Source organism: Culex pipiens, chromosome 3 (genome assembly GCF_016801865.2).
Source record: "Culex pipiens pallens isolate TS chromosome 3, TS_CPP_V2, whole genome shotgun sequence".
In the NCBI taxonomy this organism is placed as follows: domain Eukaryota; kingdom Metazoa; phylum Arthropoda; class Insecta; order Diptera; family Culicidae; genus Culex; species Culex pipiens.
The window spans coordinates 148,093,028-148,114,251 of NC_068939.1; the positions used below are offsets into that span (position 1 = coordinate 148,093,028).

The following is a 21,224-nucleotide window of genomic DNA, read 5'->3' on the forward strand; positions in this document are numbered from 1 at the left end:
CTTCACCTCAATTAAGACCAAAAACCAGTTGTTCCGATAGGTATAAATGAAGCAAATTCAAAGATTTTTCAGCACTCGTCCCAACTCGGCTTCAATTCCAGCGCAATTTTTCGCGCTACAGCTGGAAACCCAATCCTTTTTACGCCCCTGCAAAGTTAACGCAGCAGCGCTTGCACGTGATCATCATGCGAACTTTACGTTACCATTCGAGGAAGAACTTTTTTGTACCGTGGAAAATTTGTTTGCGCTACCGTCGTCGAGGGGGGGGGGGGGAACCGCCACTGGTTAAATTTAATGATGACGATTGCTTGTGTGTGTGGATGCTCGACAAGTGCTGCTGCCTACCTGAAATAAAACGGGCAAAAGTTTGTGCAAACAAGTTGGTTTGGATTTGGGTGGGGGCTTTTATGTCGAAACACATGTGTCGACCGTGTTTCCGGAAGCGAACGCAAAATTTTGCTAATCAGCAACCAGCAAATTCATTAATTAGTTGATTCTGGGAAGCATGGAAACAAAGCACTTGTCCGGACGTCATCAAATAAGTTCGAAACAGTTGTTTGTTTGATATCAACATCAAATCGTCATCATGTATTTAGTTTATTTTTGTTGTTTTTTGCACAAAAACACACACACACGATTCAGTGAGTCCGTTCTTCTAAAGCTAACACAAATATGGAATTAAAAAGCAAGCTTATCGCTTCTGGGTTTGCGTGGAAGCCGCTGCGGCCGCCGTGGCCGAGTCGAAGCCGCTCTCCGGGATGCGATCCTCCTCGTACAGCTTGAGGAAAATGTTGAGCGCCACCTTCAGGTTCCAGGAGGACTCCTCGAGGCAGCGCATGCACCACTTGCGGGTGAGCCGGGTCAGCTCCTGGAACACGATGATGGTGTTTTCGCGCTCCTCGCTGTGCGGCACGAACGGGTCCTGTGCGAAATTGATACAATTTATTTGACAAGCAGCAAAAAAAAAAAAAACAATCTTCACTTACCGTCTGTTCCGGCTCGTCGTGATGCTTAAACACCTGGTCCCGGCCGTACGTGGACAGCGTGTACATGTGGAACACGTCGTTGAAGATCTTGAACTCGATGGCCCGCTCGAAGATCCCCAGTCCCTTGGCGCACGGCTGGATGTAGAACGTGCGCGTAAACCCGAGCACAAAGTCATCGCTCAGCAGCGAGTTGGCCATCTCCTTGAACGCACCGTGCACCGTAATGACGACGCACTCGGGCCGGAAGATGGGCGTGTCGACGCGGAACGAGTAAAAGTCGTGCTCCGTCTTGGGAAACGAAACGAGCACGTTGGCGATCCGCTCGTTTCCCACGACCAAGCTGCTGATGATCCGGTCGACGTTCGCAATCTTCAGCAGGTTCCGGCTCTTGCCCTGGTACGCGTTCAGCCGCACCTGGTGCGAGTCCATCGTTTTGCTCTGGCCAAAGTTGCACGTCATCGAGAACTGGGCCTTCGCGTGGTACAAATCCCGCAGGCTGGACCGCTGGAACGAGTCGTAGATGGTGTAGTAGTGCTTCACGAACGATTCGGTGAACTTGTACGCCTCCGGGGTGCAGATGTAGTTCTGCGCAAAGTTCACGTTGCCGTTCTCGAGCAGCGGCATGCCGTCGAGCCGTTCGATCGACGAGAAGTGGTTGCGCACGTGCCGGATGTAGTCGATGGTGGAGGCGGCCGCGTTGCACACCGGGTTGTTGTCCAGGAACAGTTCCTTGATTTTGTTCTTCATAACGCCCTGCAGGTCGTCGAAGGTGCTCAGCTGGAAAGGGGATAAAAGAGGAACAAAAAAAAACAGTTATTGCAAACATCACGAAATAATTGAGTATTAAATTCATAGAAAAAATTACTGTAATTTACACTTCAAATTTCTCAGAAAGTTAAAACCTCCTGCAGGGTGGTTTTCATTTTTGAATTCACGACTTTTTCCGGCTTTTCCAGAACCTCAAATGATAGGAATTTTTCAACCAAAAAAAAATGATTTAATTCAGAAAATCCATGTTGATTCGTTAATTTGTCAATATTCACATTTTTTTTAGTAGTTCTCTACGATTTCGTAAATTTTGCCGCGATTTGATTTTTTTTTATTTGGGCGAAATTTTCTTCACGCATTCCTTATGTTAAAGAAGTCACGAGTTTTTTTGCCAATTTTACCGAATTTCAGACTTTTTTTTACTTGAGTGACTACCCTGCTCCTGATGTTACGCCAAATTTTACTAGCTCTAGCTATTCAGCAAAAAATCAATTAAGACAGAGGCGTCGCGTCCACCTGTTCCACCTGTTCATAGGACAGGTAATCATTTTGATTCCTAATATGAAGGAAGAATTGAAATAGGTTCATTAAAATATTTGAGCGAACACGCCAACTCCCTTTGGAATCATGAAACAGCCAAGCCCATTCTCAATGAAAATCTAACGCGCACTGAAAATTCTAACAAGCACTAGCAAACCTGTTCGGATTTCTTCATGCACGAGTTCCCATACACCGCATCCGAAAAATACACTGAAATCCCTTCCATTCGTACACCAGGGTGACCACTCAAATTCCATTTTCAAATCCCGACTTTTTCCAGACTTTTCCAGAATGCTAAAAAATAGGCATTTTTAATTCAAAGAATGATTTCAAACAAAAAAATATATATAAGAAAAGTCAATATTAACCACCGAAAAAAAAATCTCAATGAATTTAAAAAAAAACCCAAATGTAGGATTTTTTTGTAAATACAGAAACTAAACAACAAATAAAGAAAACTTCAAAAATGTAATTTCATTATTATGATTCAGAGTAGAAACACAAACAATTAGTCTTTGAAAAAATAATCAAAAGTTCAACAATACTTATAACTTCCATGGTATTTTTTTAAATTGGCAAACGTATAGTTTTTGATATTATTGTTTAACTTCATCATCTTTTTAAATCAAAGAATGATTAAAACATAATTGCTGTTATTATTCATTAAAAGGATTTAGAAAAATGTCAAGGAATTCATAAAAGAAAATGTTTTTGCCAAGTTCCCTTTTTAATTTTGTAATTTTTGATATTGATTTTTTTAATCTTTTAAATTATTAATCAATTTATCGGTATGGTCTGCAGTATTTAATTTTTTTGTCAATGAAAATTCAGTTTGATATGATTTTATGTTTTCCCACTTATTTTAAGCAAAATGTTTGAAGATTGTTGAGGCAATTGCAAACCTCTTTTTACACCTGAGCTTCCATCCACCCCGGGATTCGAACTGACGACCTTTGGATTGTTAGTCCAACTGCCTACCAGCGACGCCACCGAGACAGGACCCAGGGAGACGACTCCTACACCTGGACTGAGCTAACGACCTAACCTTTAGGTTAGTCCGGGGTCAACATTTACTTCCCGTCCGACGGAAGGCGTGATCAGACAAATCTCGTCTCGAAAAATGCCACCGGGACCGTCTGGGATCGAACCCAGGCCGACTGGGTAAGAGGCAATCACGCTTACCCCTACACCACGGTTCCCGGCATAGTGAAATAGTGAAAAGAACCTTAAATTTAAAGTAAGTTACTAGAGTAAAAATGAGTGAATTCAATTTGAAAATTGTACAAAATATTCGCAATTGGGTACTAAAGCCCTATGTCAACTTTTATGTACAACGGTAAAAAACACGATTAAAAACCATTTCTGATCACCTTTTTTTCATTTTAATGCAATTTTTTTTTTTTTTTTGACAAGACAACATTTTTTCGATGGATCAACTATGGTCCCCTTGGAACGAGCTGTCAAGAAGGAGCTTTTCTGTCAAGAAGGACCGCGAGGTTAATTTTTCGAAATTGATTTAAAAATCCATTTTAAACTCTTTGTGGTCGTACAAAGGGTCATTTTACTCAGAAAAATAAGCTTAATCGCTGTAAACAATAATATCAGCAATCTAAGCTTCATTTTAGGTCCCAATTCGCAATTTTCAGTGTAAGAACGGGCCTTGACCGATCTTATGCACCAGGTTCCCGACGAACACGCACTGCCCTTACACCTACATCTCACCCTTGCACTGAGTCAGTACGAGCAACACGCTAGAACACGCTTTGAGTGTTCGTGCCAGGCATGCACATCTTCTTTTCCAGTTACGCATTTTAACTCGGCCGGGGGTGGTACATTACGTAGGGTTTGATGTAAGTATAAGCGCCTAACCATTTGAAGTGTGCCTATCAATTTTCATTAAAGCAAAAACTGTTTTATTTTTAATTTGCATTCAAAAACTAGTTGTTATTTTACTGTGTATTGTTTTCTCTTGAAATCTTCCCTAGTGTTGAGTCGTGTTAATCTGTTGCTATTTCTTCTGTCGCGGTGTTTTGTTGCAATGTTTTGGACCTAAGCGTTTTATAAAAGTTTTTCAAAAGTACAATAGTAATATTTGTGTTAATTCTTTGATCATTCCAAAAATTGAGTAAGGGCTCGAACCTCATTTGTTTGAAGAAAAGGGTGAAGATTGAAAAAAAATGGACAGTAAAAGTAAAAGAAAGATAGTAATTTATGAAGTAGATAAAGAAATTAACAATAATTAATAAATAGAGGTAACAAACAAGCTTAGATTGTATTGAGGGCAATTTACAGGGAAGATGAGAAATTATTTAAATAGATAAATAAAGAAAAGGCACATGATAAACAAAATTGTCATCGCTGCCAAATTAAGGGAAAGCAGAAAGTTTGTTACAGCAGCATCAATTGGTAAAATAGAGTGGAAAGCGTTGAGAAATAAAAGAATCAAATGAGGAAAATCGAAATCAAATAAAGGATAGTAAACAGAAGCCGCGTTAGAAAATCAGTGAAACAAAATAAACAGAAGATAGGTGGTAGCTGAGAATGAAGAGAAGAGAAACCCCGTTGTGCGATGTTTCAGGTACATCCACAGCAGTTGACTCAACATACTGCGAATCAAAACAATACCGTCTACAATCACAAATTACTTTCCTTTCCCACATTGTCGCGCCCCTTTCTTCTAGCCGTCTCTACTCTGACCCTCGCTGGTCAAAGGTTTACGAGTCGTTTCCACAGGCCACCAGCTAGGTTACACCTTGTCATCATGATGACTAAACCAAGCCAACGTGGAGGTAAGAAAATAGGACACTTGCAAGGAACCAGAGCCATGCTGTTTTGTCCAAACAGCACTACGGATGTAGTTGAGCTCTTTTCGGGATGTTCCTCGCCTAGGTGTGTCAACCGACGAGTATCATCAGTATCATGTGCACCCTTGGCCTGCATTGCTGTTATTATTCATTAAAAGGATTTAGAAAAATGTCAAGGAATTCATAAAAGAAAATGTTTTTGCCAAGTTCCCTTTTTAATTTTGTAATTTTTGATATTGATTTTTTTAATCTTTTAAATTTTTAATCAATTTTTCGGTATGGTCTGCAGTATTTAACTGTTTTTTTTTTTCAATGAAAATTCAGTTTGATATGATTTTATGTTTCCCCACTTATTTTAAGCAAAATGTTTGAAGATTGTTGAGGCAATTGCAAACCTCTTTTTACACCTGAGCTTCCATCCACCCCGGGATTCGAACTGACGACCTTTGGATTGTTAGTCCAACTGCCTACCAGCGACTCCACCGAGACAGGACCCAGGGAGACGACTCCTACACCTGGACTGAGCTAACGACCTAACCTTTAGGTTAGTCCGGGGTCAACATTTACTTCCCGTCCGACGGAAGGCGTGATCAGACAAATCTCGTCTCGAAAAATGCCACCGGGACCGTCTGGGATCGAACCCAGGCCGACTGGGTGAGAGGCAATCACGCTTACCCCTACACCACGGTTCCCGGCATAGTGAAATAGTGAAAAGAACCTTAAATTTAAAGTAAGTTACTAGAGTAGAAATGAGTGAATTCAATTTGAAAATTGTACAAAATATTCGCAATTGGGTACTAAAGCCCTATGTCAATTTTTATGTACAACGGTAAAAAACACGATTAAAAACCATTTCTGATCACTTTTTTTCATTTTAATGCAATTTTTTTTTTGACAAGACAACATTTTTTCGATGGATCAACTATGGTCCCCTTGGAACGAGCTGTCAAGAAGGAGCTTTTCTGTCAAGAAGGACCGCGAGGTTAATTTTTCGAAATTGATTTAAAAATCCATTTTAAACTCTTTGTGGTCGTACAAAGGGTCATTTTACTCAGAAAAATAAGCTTAATCGCTGTAAACAATAATATCAGCAATCTAAGCTTCATTTTAGGTCCCAATTCGCAATTTTCAGTGTAAGAACGGGCCTTGACCGATCTTATGCACCAGGTTCCCGACGAACACGCACTGCCCTTACACCTACATCTCACCCTTGCACTGAGTCAGTACGAGCAACACGCTAGAACACGCTTTGAGTGTTCGTGCCAGGCATGCACATCTTCTTTTCCAGTTACGCATTTTAACTCGGCCGGGGGTGGTACATTACGTAGGGTTTGATGTAAGTATAAGCGCCTAACCATTTGAAGTGTGCCTATCAATTTTCATTAAAGCAAAAACTGTTTTATTTTTAGTTTGAATTCAAAAACTAATTGTTATTTACTGTGTTTTGTTTTCTCCTGAAATCTTTCCTAGTGTTGAGTCGTGTTTATATGTTGCTATTTCTTTTGTCGCGGTGTTTTGTTACAATTTTTGGTCCTAAGCATTTTATAAACGTTTTTCAAAAGTACAATAGTAATATTTGTGTTAATTCTTTAATCATTCCAAAAATTGAGTAAGGGCTCGAACCTCACTAGCTTATGAAAAAGGTGAAGTTTCAAAACAATGGACAGTGAAGGAAATATACTATGTAAAGAATCAATAGTAAAAGGAAGATAGTAATTTATGAAGTAGATATAGAAATTAACAATAGTTAATAAAATGAGGTAACAAACAAGCTTAGATTGTACTCAGGGCAATTTACAGGGAAGATGAGAAATTATTCAAATAGATAAATAAAGAAAAGGCACATGATAAACCAAATTGACATCGCTGCCAAATTAAGGGAAAGCAGAAAGTTTGTTACAGCAGCATCAATTGGTAAAATAGAGTGGAAAGCGTTGAGAAATAAAAGAATCAAATGAGGAAAATCGAAATCAAATAAAGGATAGTAAACAGAAGCCGCGTTAGAAAATCAGTGAAACAAAATAAACAGAAGATAGGTGGTAGCTGAGAATGAAGAGAAGAGAAACCCCGTTGTGCGATGTTTCAGGTACATCCACAGCAGTTGACTCAACATACTGCGAATCAAAACAATACCGTCTACAATCACAAATTACTTTCCTTTCCCACATTGTCGCGCCCCTTTCTTCTAGCCGTCTCTACTCTGACCCTCGCTGGTCAAAGGTTTACGAGTCGTTTCCACAGGCCACCAGCTAGGTTACACCTTGTCATCATGATGACTAAACCAAGCCAACGTGGAGGTAAGAAAATAGGACACTTGCAAGGAACCAGAGCCATGCTGTTTTGTCCAAACAGCACTACGGATGTAGTTGAGCTCTTTTCGGGATGTTCCTCGCCTAGGTGTGTCAACCGACGAGTATCATCAGTATCATGTGCACCCTTGGCCTGCATTGCTGTTATTATTCATTAAAAGGATTTAGAAAAATGTCAAGGAATTCATAAAAGAAAATGTTTTTGCCAAGTTCCCTTTTTAATTTTGTAATTTTTGATATTGATTTTTTTAATCTTTTAAATTTTTAATCAATTTTTCGGTATGGTCTGCAGTATTTAACTGTTTTTTTTTTTCAATGAAAATTCAGTTTGATATGATTTTATGTTTCCCCACTTATTTTAAGCAAAATGTTTGAAGATTGTTGAGGCAATTGCAAACCTCTTTTTACACCTGAGCTTCCATCCACCCCGGGATTCGAACTGACGACCTTTGGATTGTTAGTCCAACTGCCTACCAGCGACGCCACCGAGACAGGACCCAGGGAGACGACTCCTACACCTGGACTGAGCTAACGACCTAACCTTTAGGTTAGTCCGGGGTCAACATTTACTTCCCGTCCGACGGAAGGCGTGATCAGATAAATCTCGTCTCGAAAAATACCACCGGGACCGTCTGGGATCAAACCCAGGCCGTCTGGGTGAGAAGCAATCACACTTACCCCTACACCACGGTTCCCGGCATAGTGAAATAGTGAAAAGAACCTTAAATTTAAAGTAAGTTACTAGAGTAGAAATGGGTGAATTCAATTTGAAAATTGTACAAAATATTCGCAATTGGGTACTAAAGCCCTATGTCAATTTTTATGTACAACGGTAAAAAACACGATTAAAAACCATTTCTGATCACTTTTTTTCATTTTAATGCAATTTTTTTTTTGACAAGACAACATTTTTTCGATGGATCAACTATGGTCCCCTTGGAACGAGCTGTCAAGAAGGAGCTTTTCTGTCAAGAAGGACCGCGAGGTTAATTTTTCGAAATTGATTTAAAAATCCATTTTAAACTCTTTGTGGTCGTACAAAGGGTCATTTTACTCAGAAAAATAAGCTTAATCGCTGTAAACAATAATATCAGCAATCGAAGCTTCATTTTAGGACCCAATTCGCAATTTTCAGTGTAAGAACGGGCCTTGACCGATCTTATGCACTAGGTTCCCGATGAACACGCACTGCCCTTACACCTACATCTCACCCTTGCACTGAGTCAGTACGAGCAACACGCTAGAACACGCTTTGAGTGTTCGTGCCAGGCATGCACATCTTCTTTTCCAGTTACGCATTTTAACTCGGCCGGGGGTGGTACATTACGTAGGGTTTGATGTAAGTATAAGCGCCTAACCATTTGAAGTGTGCCTATCAATTTTCATTAAAGCAAAAACTGTTTTATTTTTAATTTGCATTCAAAAACTAGTTGTTATTTTACTGTGTATTGTTTTCTCTTGAAATCTTCCCTAGTGTTGAGTCGTGTTAATCTGTTGCTATTTCTTCTGTCGCGGTGTTTTGTTGCAATGTTTTGGACCTAAGCATGTTATTCAAAAGTTTACCAAAAATACAATACTAATATTTATGTTAAATTGAGTAAGGGCTCAAACCTCACTTGTTAGAAGAAAAAGGTGAAGATTAAAAACAATAGACAGTAAATGAGAATATATTTTATAAAAAATTGAGAATCAGTAGTGAGAAAATGATAATTGTATTTTAAAGAATAAAAATGAGATGCTGGATGTAGTAGATGTAAAATTAAACAATAGTTATTAAACAGAGATAAAAAACAAGTTTAGATTATAGTAATGATTATTTATAGGATAGATAAATAATTATTCAAATAAATAGATTCGCAATAAAATCCAAAAAGATTAGGCATATGATAAATAGACTTGACATTAGTAGTAGAATAAGGAAAAAAAACAAAGTTTGTTACAGCAGTATCAATTGGTAAAAAAGAGTGGAAAAGCTTTGAGAGATAAGAGAATCAAATGTTAGTGAAATGAAAATCAAATGATGGATATTAAATAGAAGAATCAGTGAAGAAGTGATAATCAGCAGAGCAAAATAAAAATAGGAGATAGGTGGTAGCTGAGAATGTATGGTTTTATCCCTTATCCCCGAATCCCACTTTTCCGAATCCCATATCCCCGAAAATCATTTCCCCGAAAATTCCACATCCTCGAAAATCATTTCCCCGAAAGTGCCACTTCCCCGAAAATCATTTTCCCGAAAATTCCACATCCCCGAAAATCATTTTCCCGAAAATTCAACATCCCCGAAAATCATTTTCCCGAAAATTCCATATCCCCGAATGTCATTTACCTGAATGGCCATTTCACCGAACTGCCGTTTTCCCGAATTTACATATACCCGAATGGTTATTTCACCAAAAAATCAATTTTTCCGAAAGATGACCTAGATATAAACTAAATTGTTATTCAGGGATTTTTTTTATAAAAGTATGACGTTAATATTAAATTCTCCTACGTGTTTTGTAATATAAAAAAAAAACAAATAACCGTAGAAGGCCATTAATAAACCACGCGGACACTTCAAGAGTGCGGGGTATTGAGATCATCCACGTTCCATAAAAAAGATTTTTTTTTTGTAGCGGCCATTTTCAGCAAAGGACAATTTTCCAAAACGGTATCTACGTGGTAAGGATAGAACAGCAACGATAGCTTCATGCGACGACTCGATGCGCAGGATTCAGTTTGTTCTAGATTTTGTTTAACTGAACTAATTTGTTCCTATCAATTTTGGCTGGATGAAGGCTTTGAACAATTATTTTTTATTTTTTTACGTCCAATTCGAGTTCTGCGACCAACACTTTTAATCAAATCTAAATAGTTGATTGTTGAATTACAAAAAGCATTTTTTTGAATATTTCATCACCGCCATTTTAGATTTAAAAAAACTAAATCACTTTAAAGTAGTTTAGGGGCTGTACTTAAGCTCGACAGCTGATTTTGGTTGCCAAGGTCCCGAGAAACAATTACAAATTTTTGCGGTAGTCGGGCCTGAACGTGTGTCAAACACGTTCTGACCTGAAATCCCTTTGGCCAGTTGTCGCACTTACATCAATTTGAATATTCAAAATTCAAGTGAAGCTCGGAATTTTTTGAACGTTCAATAGAGTAATCAACGTTCGTTTGTATTGCGTGTACGTACACAAAAAAATCAAAATCAAATGGTGCACTAGTGTGCGTACGCGAAACGTCAGAAAGCTCTATTGTGGACATGATACTTTATTGATCGCTACTTCCCCGAACCCGGTCAGGCGGGTATGGCCGTTGTCCAGAACCGCGCGCGGTTCTGGGCAACAGCCATACCCGCCTGACCGGGTTCGGGGAAGTGGCGTTCGGGGAAATGGCCGTTCGGGATTATGGTCATTCGGGAAAATGATTTTCAGGGATGTGGAAAATTAGGGGAAGTGGCCATTTTGGAAAATGGTTTTTAGGGGAAGTCGCCATTCGGGGATGTAGCCGTTCGGGGAAATGGATCGTTCGGGGAAATGATTTTCGGGTAAATGACATTTCGGGAAAGTGTCTTTTCGGAGATGTGGCATTCGGGGAAATGTCTCTTCGGGAATGTGGGTTTCGGGGAAATGTCATAGATTCGTCTACAATCACAAATTACTTCCCTTTCCCACATTGTCGCGCCCCTTTCTTTTAGCCGTCTCGACTCTGACCCGCGGACCAGCTAGGTCATCATGAAAACCAAGCCAACGTGGAGGTAAGAAAATAGGACACTCACAAGGAACCAGAGCTATACTGTTCTGATCAAGATAATTCGGATGATCTAACAGAACTACGGATGTAGTTAGTTACGCTCCTTCCAGGATGTTCCTTACGTAGACGTCAACCGAAGAGCACGCAACAAGGTCAGTGCCATTGCATGCTCTTAGGTATCAATCCTTGGCCTGCAAGAAGGATCATTGCTGTAATTTGAAAAAAAAAAATAGTATTCAAATAAAAATCAAGTGATCAACAATTGTCACAATAATTCTTATTTCTGATTATTTATAAAAGCTATTTTTCTAATAAAATTAAGCTATAACTTAAAAATTACTGCAAAGATGTTTTGAACAGGTAAACATTTTGGCCACGCGTCGCCTCTGAATTAAAATGTCAACAGTACCAATTTCAGCTAGGCCGATTATAACTTTTTTTTTCTCTAAAAATCTAAGACTAGGAAAAATCTACCCTTTCTAATCAAACACCTATCTTCGTCATATGAAGAGTTTGATGCTCGATTAAAGCTCCAAAAATACTATTTAGGCTATAAACTTACCATCAACAGCACCGCCTCGAGTAAGCACGCCATTTACTGGTCAAAAAGATCAAATTTAATGCACTTTTGATCATAATTTCTATTTTGCGAGACCATTTCTCATCATGTTGGTGGCACACACATCCACACGCAAGATCAGAGGTTAACTGCTTAACGAAAGTCGCCATCAATATCTTTTCACTTGCGCTAACGATTTCAAAGCGCTTAAGATATAGAATTGCTTCCAACTACCGGCAACATGTTCTTTCGCAAGTTAGTCACTCACTGGAAAAATAATCCCGAAAAATGTAAATAATTAGCAAGCACCATTAAAAAAAACAAACGCGCTAAGTCTTTTGACGTTTCAATTTTGACTACCCATTCCAATCGAAGGCTGAAGAAAACCGAGCGAGGAGCGAAGGCAAATAAATAACAAAGGGTGGCCACCAACACCACCAACATGCTGGTGCAGCGCCTGTTGGAGTGAGCAAGTGCTGCCAGGAACCTTTCGCTATAAATGCTACTTTTCGTGAAAGTTCGCTTAAAATTTCATCACAATTGGCAGCACTAAGCAGACCCAAAAGGGCGCTGGAAGAAAAAAAGAACTAAGCTGAAAATAGAAAAATGGGAGTGGCCCAAGGCACTCGACTGATAAAAATGTATTTTTGAAATATTTTTTTAAATGCTTGTAAAAGGAATAGCATAACTTTTAATAAAAGTGAAAATAAACAGAAATGTTCACAAAAAGTTGCTCTACTTGTTGGTGCACTTGGTTTTAGTGAATTTCAAGGAACAATCCAGATTATTCAGCATCATTCAAACACGACCGCTTATTAGGCTTAAAATGGGCATATTTCCCCTATTGCGAATCTTTTCAAAGTTTCTTCGGACGTACTTTTCTTGAATTACAACTTAAGGTTGTCCAGGCTCCATACAAAAAACCGTTGTTCAAAATTGACAGAAAATTCAAAATTTGTCAACATCTTTAAAAATTTGGCACAGATAAGGAAAAAAACCTGATTTTGGCTGGTATTCCCAGATTTATCTGGCAACCTGGCAACCCTGCTGCGATCCGAAGTCGAGTGCTCTTTTTCTTTCTTTCTTTTTCGCTCGTGCGGTGCTGTGTGCTGACAGCAATCAGTTGAATGCAGTTATGGGGGAGGGTGATCGGATTTTTGAGTACAATTGTCAAGTGAATGTGCTCTGCGCAAATTTTAACAACTTGAAATTTGAAGACCACGTGCTTTATGCACAATCTCTAACCAACTGATGCGACCTAGCTTTTGTTTTTCAAAAGCTCGCTAATTTAAAAAAAAAACTGTTGTCAAACGAACGGGGTTACGTTTTAGTTTGACACCCCTTTTACACGGAGTTCACACACACTACCAAACGTTTGTTTTGATAGTGTGCGTGAGCGCCGTGTAAAAAGTGACAGTTCGTCACTTTTTAGTTTGACTTTGATCAACCAACGGGGTACAAACTAAAAAAGTGTCAAACGAAAAAGTGACCAACCACCGGGGATTGAGTGTATGAGTGTTAGCATCGATTGCCAATCAAAATTTATGTCTAAATCGAATTTTTCTCAGTCACTTCGGACTATCAATGTCGCCGCCATTTACGGTAACAAATAAGCGTGCTTAAAGTTTTAAACAACAATTTCTATTGTCTTTCAAAACATACAGTAGAGCCATCTGTACAAACACGTTAATTTCAAGTCGCATAATTCGGCGCAGCCAAAACCAAGTTGGTAGCCAGTTTGAATCCATCGTTCGCAATATGAAGTTGTCTGTTATGAGTTTGATTGCCACGTTGGCTGTGTTGTTATCAGGTAATTTTAATTGGTTGCTACTTTCAAATTAAAGAAGAATCTTTCGTCTCTTTCAGCCGGCAGCACCACCGCGGAAATGCCAGCCGGCCTGCAGAAGCTGTTTGACGAAACCACGCTTCCGTGCACCCCGCGAACCGTCACCAATCACGTGAGACGCCCTTCCACTAATTTCTCCCAAACTTCAACATAACTAAAATTTCTCGTTCACAGCCCTGCTACTTTTGCAAGTGCAACGTGCACGGAACGCGCCAGCACTGCATCTACACGTGCAACCCGACCAGTGGCAATCCGCTGCTTCCGGGCACCAAGATGTGCACCGGCACCGATCACTTCGAGCTGGGTTGTCACCGGTGCCGGTGCAGCAAGGGTCAGCTGTTTTACGAGTGCAATTTGACGCTGTATTGCTCCGGAAGTGGGGCGGTTTCCGAGGGTGAAGAAGGGAATGATTTTTGAATAAAGTGCGCTGGAGCTTACCTCGTTGTATCTCAGGTCGAGCGACATCAGCTTGGGGAATCCGAACAGGGCGGACAGGGCTTGCAGGTTCTTGAGTCCGTTGTTGCGCAGGCGAATCACCAGGCAGACGGGGCCGAACTTTTTGCCGGCGATGCTGAGTATCCGGGAGAGGGTGCGGGTGCTTCGCGCGGTAAAGTCCACGAACTTGATCTTGTCCAGGTGCTGCTGCAGCGAGCACAGGTCCAGGCAGCGATCGTTGAAGCGATCCACCAGGCAGTTGTTGAGCTTCTCCTCGACGACGACCTGGCCCTCCTTAAATTCCGCCACGTTCATCTTGAGCACGACCGAGATGAGCTCGTTGGTGTTCTTCATTCGGAGCGCAAGTTTGGCCTGCACCAAGTGGGCCAGCGCTTCGTAGCAGTTGATTACGAAGAACTCGTCCTGCTTGGAGTAGGTCTTGTAGTAGCACGGATAAAAGTCGAACCCGTCGAGCATGGTGGCGAGCGCGTCCAGAACTTCGCCCTTGTCGTACCGGCCGTCGTGCACCACCACGACCATGTGCCACTTGGTGTTGAACTTGAACTTTTTGAACGTGTTGGCGTCCTCGACGATGCCGTTCACGCAGCTGTAGATTTCGCCGGCCGACGTCACTTCGACCTCGTCGTCTCCACCGATGCGTGCCGGCGCCGACACCTGGGTCTGCTTGCGGGCGAGCGAACCGAGGAAGGTCGAGTCCTGGAAGGGAAGAAAGTGGTCAAACAAGAGCATCAACGTGCGGTGTAAATAAAACTCACAATTTTCAGCACGTTCGGGAAGTACTCCTTCAGCACGTCCACGTAACCAGGCACGTCCACAATCCCATTGCCCTCGATGTACAGCTCGTTGATGCCGCAGCCCTTCAGCGGACGCAACGACGCCGGATGCTTAATCCGGTTAAACTTCAAATCCAGCGTCTGAATCGGCAAGTCCTTGATCGCGACCAGCGGCGAAATGTGCGCAATACTATTATTCGTCAGCTTGATCGCGTTCACCTTGGTCCGAACCTCCTCAAGCCTATTAATCGAGCTGCACACCAACTCCAGATGAGCCCGATTCCCCAGAAAAACGCACAACTCCTCAAACTCGCTGTGCTTCCGGAAGTTGTCCAAATTCAACAGATTCGAGAAGCCGTACATGACCGCGTTTTCGCTGCGTTCGGCCACCGCCGCAAACAGCTTCGTCGGCGGATGAATCTGACCTTGGGCGAACTTGGCCGCGTTCAGCTTAACCGTCAACTTCACCGGATCCTGCGAACCCGCCATCGCCAGCTTCAAATTCTTGTCGAACAACTTCACCAACGCCTTGCTGCACAACCGAACCAGAAAGAAGTCAATGTTCGTGTGCTGCCGGTACGCCACCGGGTAAAAATCCTCCGTACTTATCAGCGTAAAAAATCCCTCCAAAATCTCATCCTTTTTGAACTTTCCGTCGTGGTGCACCATAATCTGGTGCCAAACGTCCGCCCGGTTCAACGCCGCCCGATCATAAGTCGTATTAAAACACGTATAAACCAGCGCCTTCTCCGGCTCCAGCACAATGTCCGCCTCGCCACTCTTCATCACCAACACCCGCCGCTTCAAATCGTTCGGATTCAACTCCGTCAGCGGCCCATCCTCGGCCACGTCCGTTTCCATCTCCTCCATGCCAGCGTCGACCCGTGTCGTCGACAGCGCCACCGGATTGCGCCGCATCCGGCTAATCCGGTTGTCCTCTTCCGCCATCTGGAGAATGTCCGCCATCGGATCGTCATCGAGGCTGCTGCTCGGCGCCGTCTTCTTCGACGCCAGCTGGGCCTGCAGCTTTCGCACGTCCGGCTTCTGCTCCAGCTCCTCGAGGAAGTTGTTGTACTGGTCGTCTAGCGAAGACATTTTCGGTCGATTTTCCACTTTTTGCACCAAAATTATTACGAATTTGATTTTTGTTTGAAAGACGCCGCACCGCACACCGCTCAGAAGATGCTTTGCAAACAAAAGTTTGACAAGTTTGACAGGTCGCGGTTTTTTTTTCTACCGGCAGATTTGCGAACGCAAACGCTTGGCGGGCAGGGTGGCCAGATTTGTAATTAAATTTAATTTGACTGTACAAATTTTAAAATTTGTCTTTAAATTTTTATAGTTTGATTGAATATGCTAATGATTATACAATTATCGAGAAATTAAAAGTGCAACATGGAGTTAAACTTTTTGTCAAGCTGCTGTGAAGTTTTCCATGACAGCTGCGAACATTTCACTCCATGTTACCGGCTCACATATTTCTTTTTTAATTTCTCGATACACTCCGATGGTTTGACACCAACTTTTGTCAATCAAACGGGGTCACTTGTTAGTTTGACACCCCTTTCATAAAATTTTAAAATCATGAAATTATGAAATAGAATATTAAAAAAATTGTACCATTTTATAATATTATATTTTATAATTTTATAATTTTATAATTTTATAATTTTATAATTTTATAATTTTATAATTTTATAATTTTATAATTTTATAATTTTATAATTTTATAATTTTATAATTTTATAATTTTATAATTTTATAATTTTATAATTTTATAATTTTATAATTTTATAATTTTATAATTTTATAATTTTATAATTTTATAATTTTATAATTTTATAATTTTATAATTTTATAATTTTATAAATTTATAATTTTATAATTTTATAATTTTATAATTTTATAATTTTATAATTTTATAATTTTATAATTTTATAATTTTATAATTTTATAATTTTATAATTTTATAATTTTATAATTTTATAATTTTATAATTTTATAATTTTATAATTTTATAATTTTATAATTTTATAATTTTATAATTTTATAATTTTATAATTTTATAATTTTATAATTTTATAATTTTATAATTTTATAATTTTATAATTTTATAATTTTATAATTTTATAATTTTATAATTTTATAATTTTATAATTTTATAATTTTATAATTTTATAATTTTATAATTTTATAATTTTATAATTTTATAATTTTATAATTTTATAATTTTATAATTTTATAATTTTATAATTTTATAATTTTATAATTTTATAATTTTATAATTTTATAATTTTATAATTTTATAATTTTATAATTTTATAATTTTATAATTTTATAATTTTATAATTTAATAATTTTATAATTTTATAGTTTTATAATTTTATAATTTTATAATTTAATAATTTTATAATTTTATAATTTTATAATTTTATAATTTTATAATTTTATAATTTTATAATTTTATAATTTTATACCTAATTTTATAATTTTATAATTTTATAATTTTATAATTGGAGCGGAGTTAGGAGCGAGTGCTTAACCTGCCAAACGAGAATTTAACCTACTCACATATTTTGGAAACTAATGATTGCAAAACAACTGGACAGGTTATACACCATCTAGTGTATAATGCATTTTAAACACTTTTTGCATTGAAATGTAGAAACAATGGCTAGTAAATTAAATTTTTAAAGTTTTATTTTTTATTTTTTCCCCCCTTTCCTCGACTTTGGTCAGAGGCTAGGGACATAATTAAAAAAAGGGATTTTATTTTTGTTAGTCTGTTTTTATCCTTACCACCTGGGTGCTGAATAGTGGTTCGCAAAACGGCCTCAATTTTGAACTGTCAAAGTGGAACCAATTTACTGTTCGCCAAAAGTAGAGAGTATTGTTATCGATCATCAAAAATTGTTTTGCAAGAATTAAAAATGTGTGGCTTTTGAGGACCTAGAGTTGAAGTCAAGAAATCTTAAGAAAGTTGAAGACGAGAACGTCATTTTGTATAACTATGAATGGAAGTTGTTTATGGAGTAGATGCGGTTGTATCCATCCAGAAGCTGTCTTTATTGTTTGATTCCGTTTGAAAACCTGGTTTAGTGAAAATCTTCTCTGTTTGTTGGATCAGATCAGCTTCGCTAGAATTAGCGATGTTTTTTCGCTGGACCAGGAAGAGCTGTAGGATTCCACAATCAGCTAGGGAATTTATCTGCGGCATCGCAGAATGACACTCTCGCCGTAGTTCTTTGTCACCCGTAAAAAAGAAAAATCTGTTCTTACCGATTGAAACGCTACCATTTTCTATCAAAATATGTCAAAACCGTAAACTGGGGCGAATCGGGACTACAGTCTGAATAGGGACAACAGTTTTCAGAGCACTTAAAAGCTTGCAATTCGTTAACAATGCACTATTTTTGTTGCTCTGTGTCTGTTCTATTCGAAACTAATCAAAAATATTAAAATATTGTACAGTAACTAGGCTAAAACAGCTGCCCTAATTCTCCCTATGTGTCCCGTTTTGCCCAAGATTACGGTAACTAGACAAAATTAAACTCATACTACTGAGATCTAAAAAAGCTCATTTACCAGTAAGAAAAAAGTCATGCTTGTGCTTGAACAGCCTCCTATTTTTTAGATGTAAACAAAGTGGGATCATTCAAAAATCACGTTACGCATTCTCTCTATAGACAAATCCAGCGAAAGCTCAACGCTGCTTTTTGATGGTGAGAGATTTGACAGCTCCCATACTAAATGTCTCGATTTTCATACTTTTCGTTAATTTTCTTCTAAAATAAAACACTTAACATATGAAAACTATATATTTTTGGTGCCCAAAATTCCTGCTGAATCGAATGGTGTACTTATCGCAATTGCAAATTTTTTGAACAGTTTTTATTTTAATAATATTCTAGACACATTTTGTGCACCTAATCAATCAATACTTTTAACATAAATAATCATTTTATTGCTTAAAAATTGAGTTTTCCTGAGCTCCCACATTCAAATACATGGAAGCTGTCATTTCTAACACCATTGGCCACCTAGCGGCCATTTCAAACTGGATACGTCTATTCATCACCCAGCTTACCACCCTAGTGTACAGAGTTTTTCAACATGCAGTTTTTTTTTTTACCGATGTCAAAATGCTGGAAACCCGGTCTGAAGCGTTGGTTAATATTTCAAAACATTAGAAAATTCCGTGAACGCACTCCATTCTGTTTATGTAAAATTTTGGAAATCGAAAAAAAAAGATAAAATCACAATATTTAAAGTAGTAAAGTTAAGTTATTCCAATAATCTTCAGATCTCAACGAAATATAATGCATTTTCGCGTGCTGCCCAAACTTCACTACCTCGTCCACCAGCTGCAGGCGAGACAGCTCTCGACCGCGGCCGGTGCCGCCTTCCGGCAGGTCAAACAAACGCTCAAACAGGTCGACCCGTACTCCCGGATCCGCATCCAGTGCCGGTGCAACTTACGAATCGTTCCGGCCGATCTGCTCGACAACCCGGACTCGAACGTCCTCAAGGTAACGCTGAGCAGCGACGATTACAACGTGGACGTGCAAGTATCCGGCAAGGAGGTCACCATCGAAGGGGATGGTTCCGGTGTGGAAGGCGACCCGAACCCGGAGTGTCTGTTGGAGGTTCCGATAAAGTCTGACTTGGAGGTGACTAACGGAGGCAGTACGAGCATTAAGGATTTGTACAGCGATGAGATTCGGGTTAGATCGGACGGCGATATTGTAACGAAGAGTCTTCGGTGTACGGTGATTGATTTGGCCAGTGCCGATGGGAACATAAGCTGTGGAGGGACAACGCTGGCACAGACGGTCCGAGTGGCTTGCACCGGGAAGGGAAACATCTTGCTGGACAAGCTTCAGGGTGGAGAAGTGGACGCCGAAAGTAACGAAGGGAGCATCAGAGTAAATTCCAGTTACACGAATAGTTCCAGTTTCCGGACGACGCGTGGAGATTTGACCCTCAACAACATCCACAAGCTGTGCCGGCTGTTCTCCGGTGGAGCGGGGAAGCTGGCAATGAGTAAGTTTCCTTGAAATTGCGAAAGACCAAAATTAAACTAAATTTCATTCCTTCTAGACGGCTTCTACGGCACCCTCCAGGCAGATGTGGCCAGTCGCGAGGTTGACCTGCAGCTTTCGGAACTCGTTGGAGCGAGCAGCATTTCGGCCACTTCCGCAGAGCTCGTTAAACTGTCCATCAGCGACACGGTCCACGATGGTACGGAAATTGCCATCAAGTGTGACCAGCTCGAAGTTGATCCAAATCTGGCGGGTGGAAAAGCACCGTCCCAGGAGGATGGCATGTCGGTCCTGGGTGATAGTTCCAAGGAAAATAAGCTGAACGTTGATGCCAGCTCCGGGCGTGTGGTGCTGAAGAAAATGTCCTGGGCGGACACGTTCGGGTTTAATCTTAAGGTTCAGTGAATGTAGAAATGCTAGTCCGAGTAAACGGTAGTTGAGCAATGTTAAACTTGTGTTTTTATTGGGCCAAAAAGATTGGCAGGGCGTAATATTGAATGTTTGGCATCTTTGGAATGTTAGTTTTATTTCATTTTTTTGAAAATATTGTTTTCGAAAATTCATTGCTGGGCGGCTAAATTTTTGACCATACTCCTCTATGGCTCAAAGTTGCTGTGGTTGCTACTCTTTAACATCTCGAAAAATAAAAATAGAGAATTTGGGAAATTGAGTTCTTGAGAAAAAAAAATAACGGTGAAATGTTTTTCTTATCGTATACCTATTTTTTCTGAATAGTCCTCATCAATACCTACAATGTTGCCAAAGACACCTAATTGATCAGCAAATTCGATTTTCGAATATTAACGTACCATTTTTGTGTGGACAGCTGCCAAAATTGTATGGAGACTTGTATGGGTGAACCAATAGCATTTATGAAATCGAAAATTGGTCAAAAGGAACCAGAGTTACGACTGACGCAAGTTTGCGTTGTCCCGTCACGCCAATTTTTTGGTCAAAGCACGAATTCAAAAAAAAAAGGTGCTCATTTCTCGTGTCTAGAAGCAAATCGTGTAACAGGCCAGTTTTTGATCGATCTAGACTAAATCGACCCTCCTGAATCCAAATTTGCCTGTTGAGTCTCAAAGGGAAGCGAGATATTCAAGATGGCGTCTAATATGGCGGCTGATTGGAGAAACCACCATAAAAGGGTTGTTAAGTTCGATATTCGAGTCAAATTTAACTTATTTGGGATTGCTGAACTCGGATACGACCTCTTGAATTGTGAAGTTCAAGATGGCGGCCAAAATCACGAACCTAGAATATTGAACATTTTTATACAGAAATGTAACAGGCAGTCAACAGGTCAAATCTAATAACAATCAACCCACGGACATTGGTCACTTTTTCGTTTGACACTTTTTTAGTTTGTACTCCGTTGGTTGGTCAGAGTCAAACTAAAAAGT

General features: G+C 39.6%; 3 protein-coding genes across 3 annotated transcripts; 2 read left to right on the forward strand and 1 right to left on the reverse strand.

Annotated features, from left to right (window-relative positions):
• Positions 1-567: 567 nt before the first annotated feature.
• LOC120432181 (nuclear RNA export factor 2) lies at positions 568-15,977 on the reverse strand. The gene is made up of 4 exons (XM_039597321.2): positions 14,762-15,977; positions 13,989-14,702; positions 987-1,763; positions 568-922 (listed from the first exon to the last, which is right to left on the reverse strand). Exons 1-4 carry the CDS (start codon positions 15,872-15,874, stop codon positions 692-694), a joined length of 2,835 nt encoding a protein of 944 aa, XP_039453255.1. The 5' UTR covers positions 15,875-15,977; the 3' UTR covers positions 568-691.
• LOC120432182 (uncharacterized) lies at positions 13,483-13,987 on the forward strand. Its single transcript, XM_039597322.2, has 2 exons — positions 13,483-13,662; positions 13,725-13,987. The coding sequence occupies exons 1-2, from the start codon at positions 13,591-13,593 to the stop codon at positions 13,965-13,967; spliced, it is 315 nt and encodes a 104-aa protein (XP_039453256.1). The 5' UTR covers positions 13,483-13,590; the 3' UTR covers positions 13,968-13,987.
• Positions 15,978-19,027: 3,050 nt separating the features above from the next.
• LOC120432173 (uncharacterized) lies at positions 19,028-20,283 on the forward strand. Its single transcript, XM_039597311.2, has 2 exons — positions 19,028-19,822; positions 19,880-20,283. Exons 1-2 carry the CDS (start codon positions 19,099-19,101, stop codon positions 20,224-20,226), a joined length of 1,071 nt encoding a protein of 356 aa, XP_039453245.1. The 5' UTR covers positions 19,028-19,098; the 3' UTR covers positions 20,227-20,283.
• Positions 20,284-21,224: the final 941 nt, after the last annotated feature.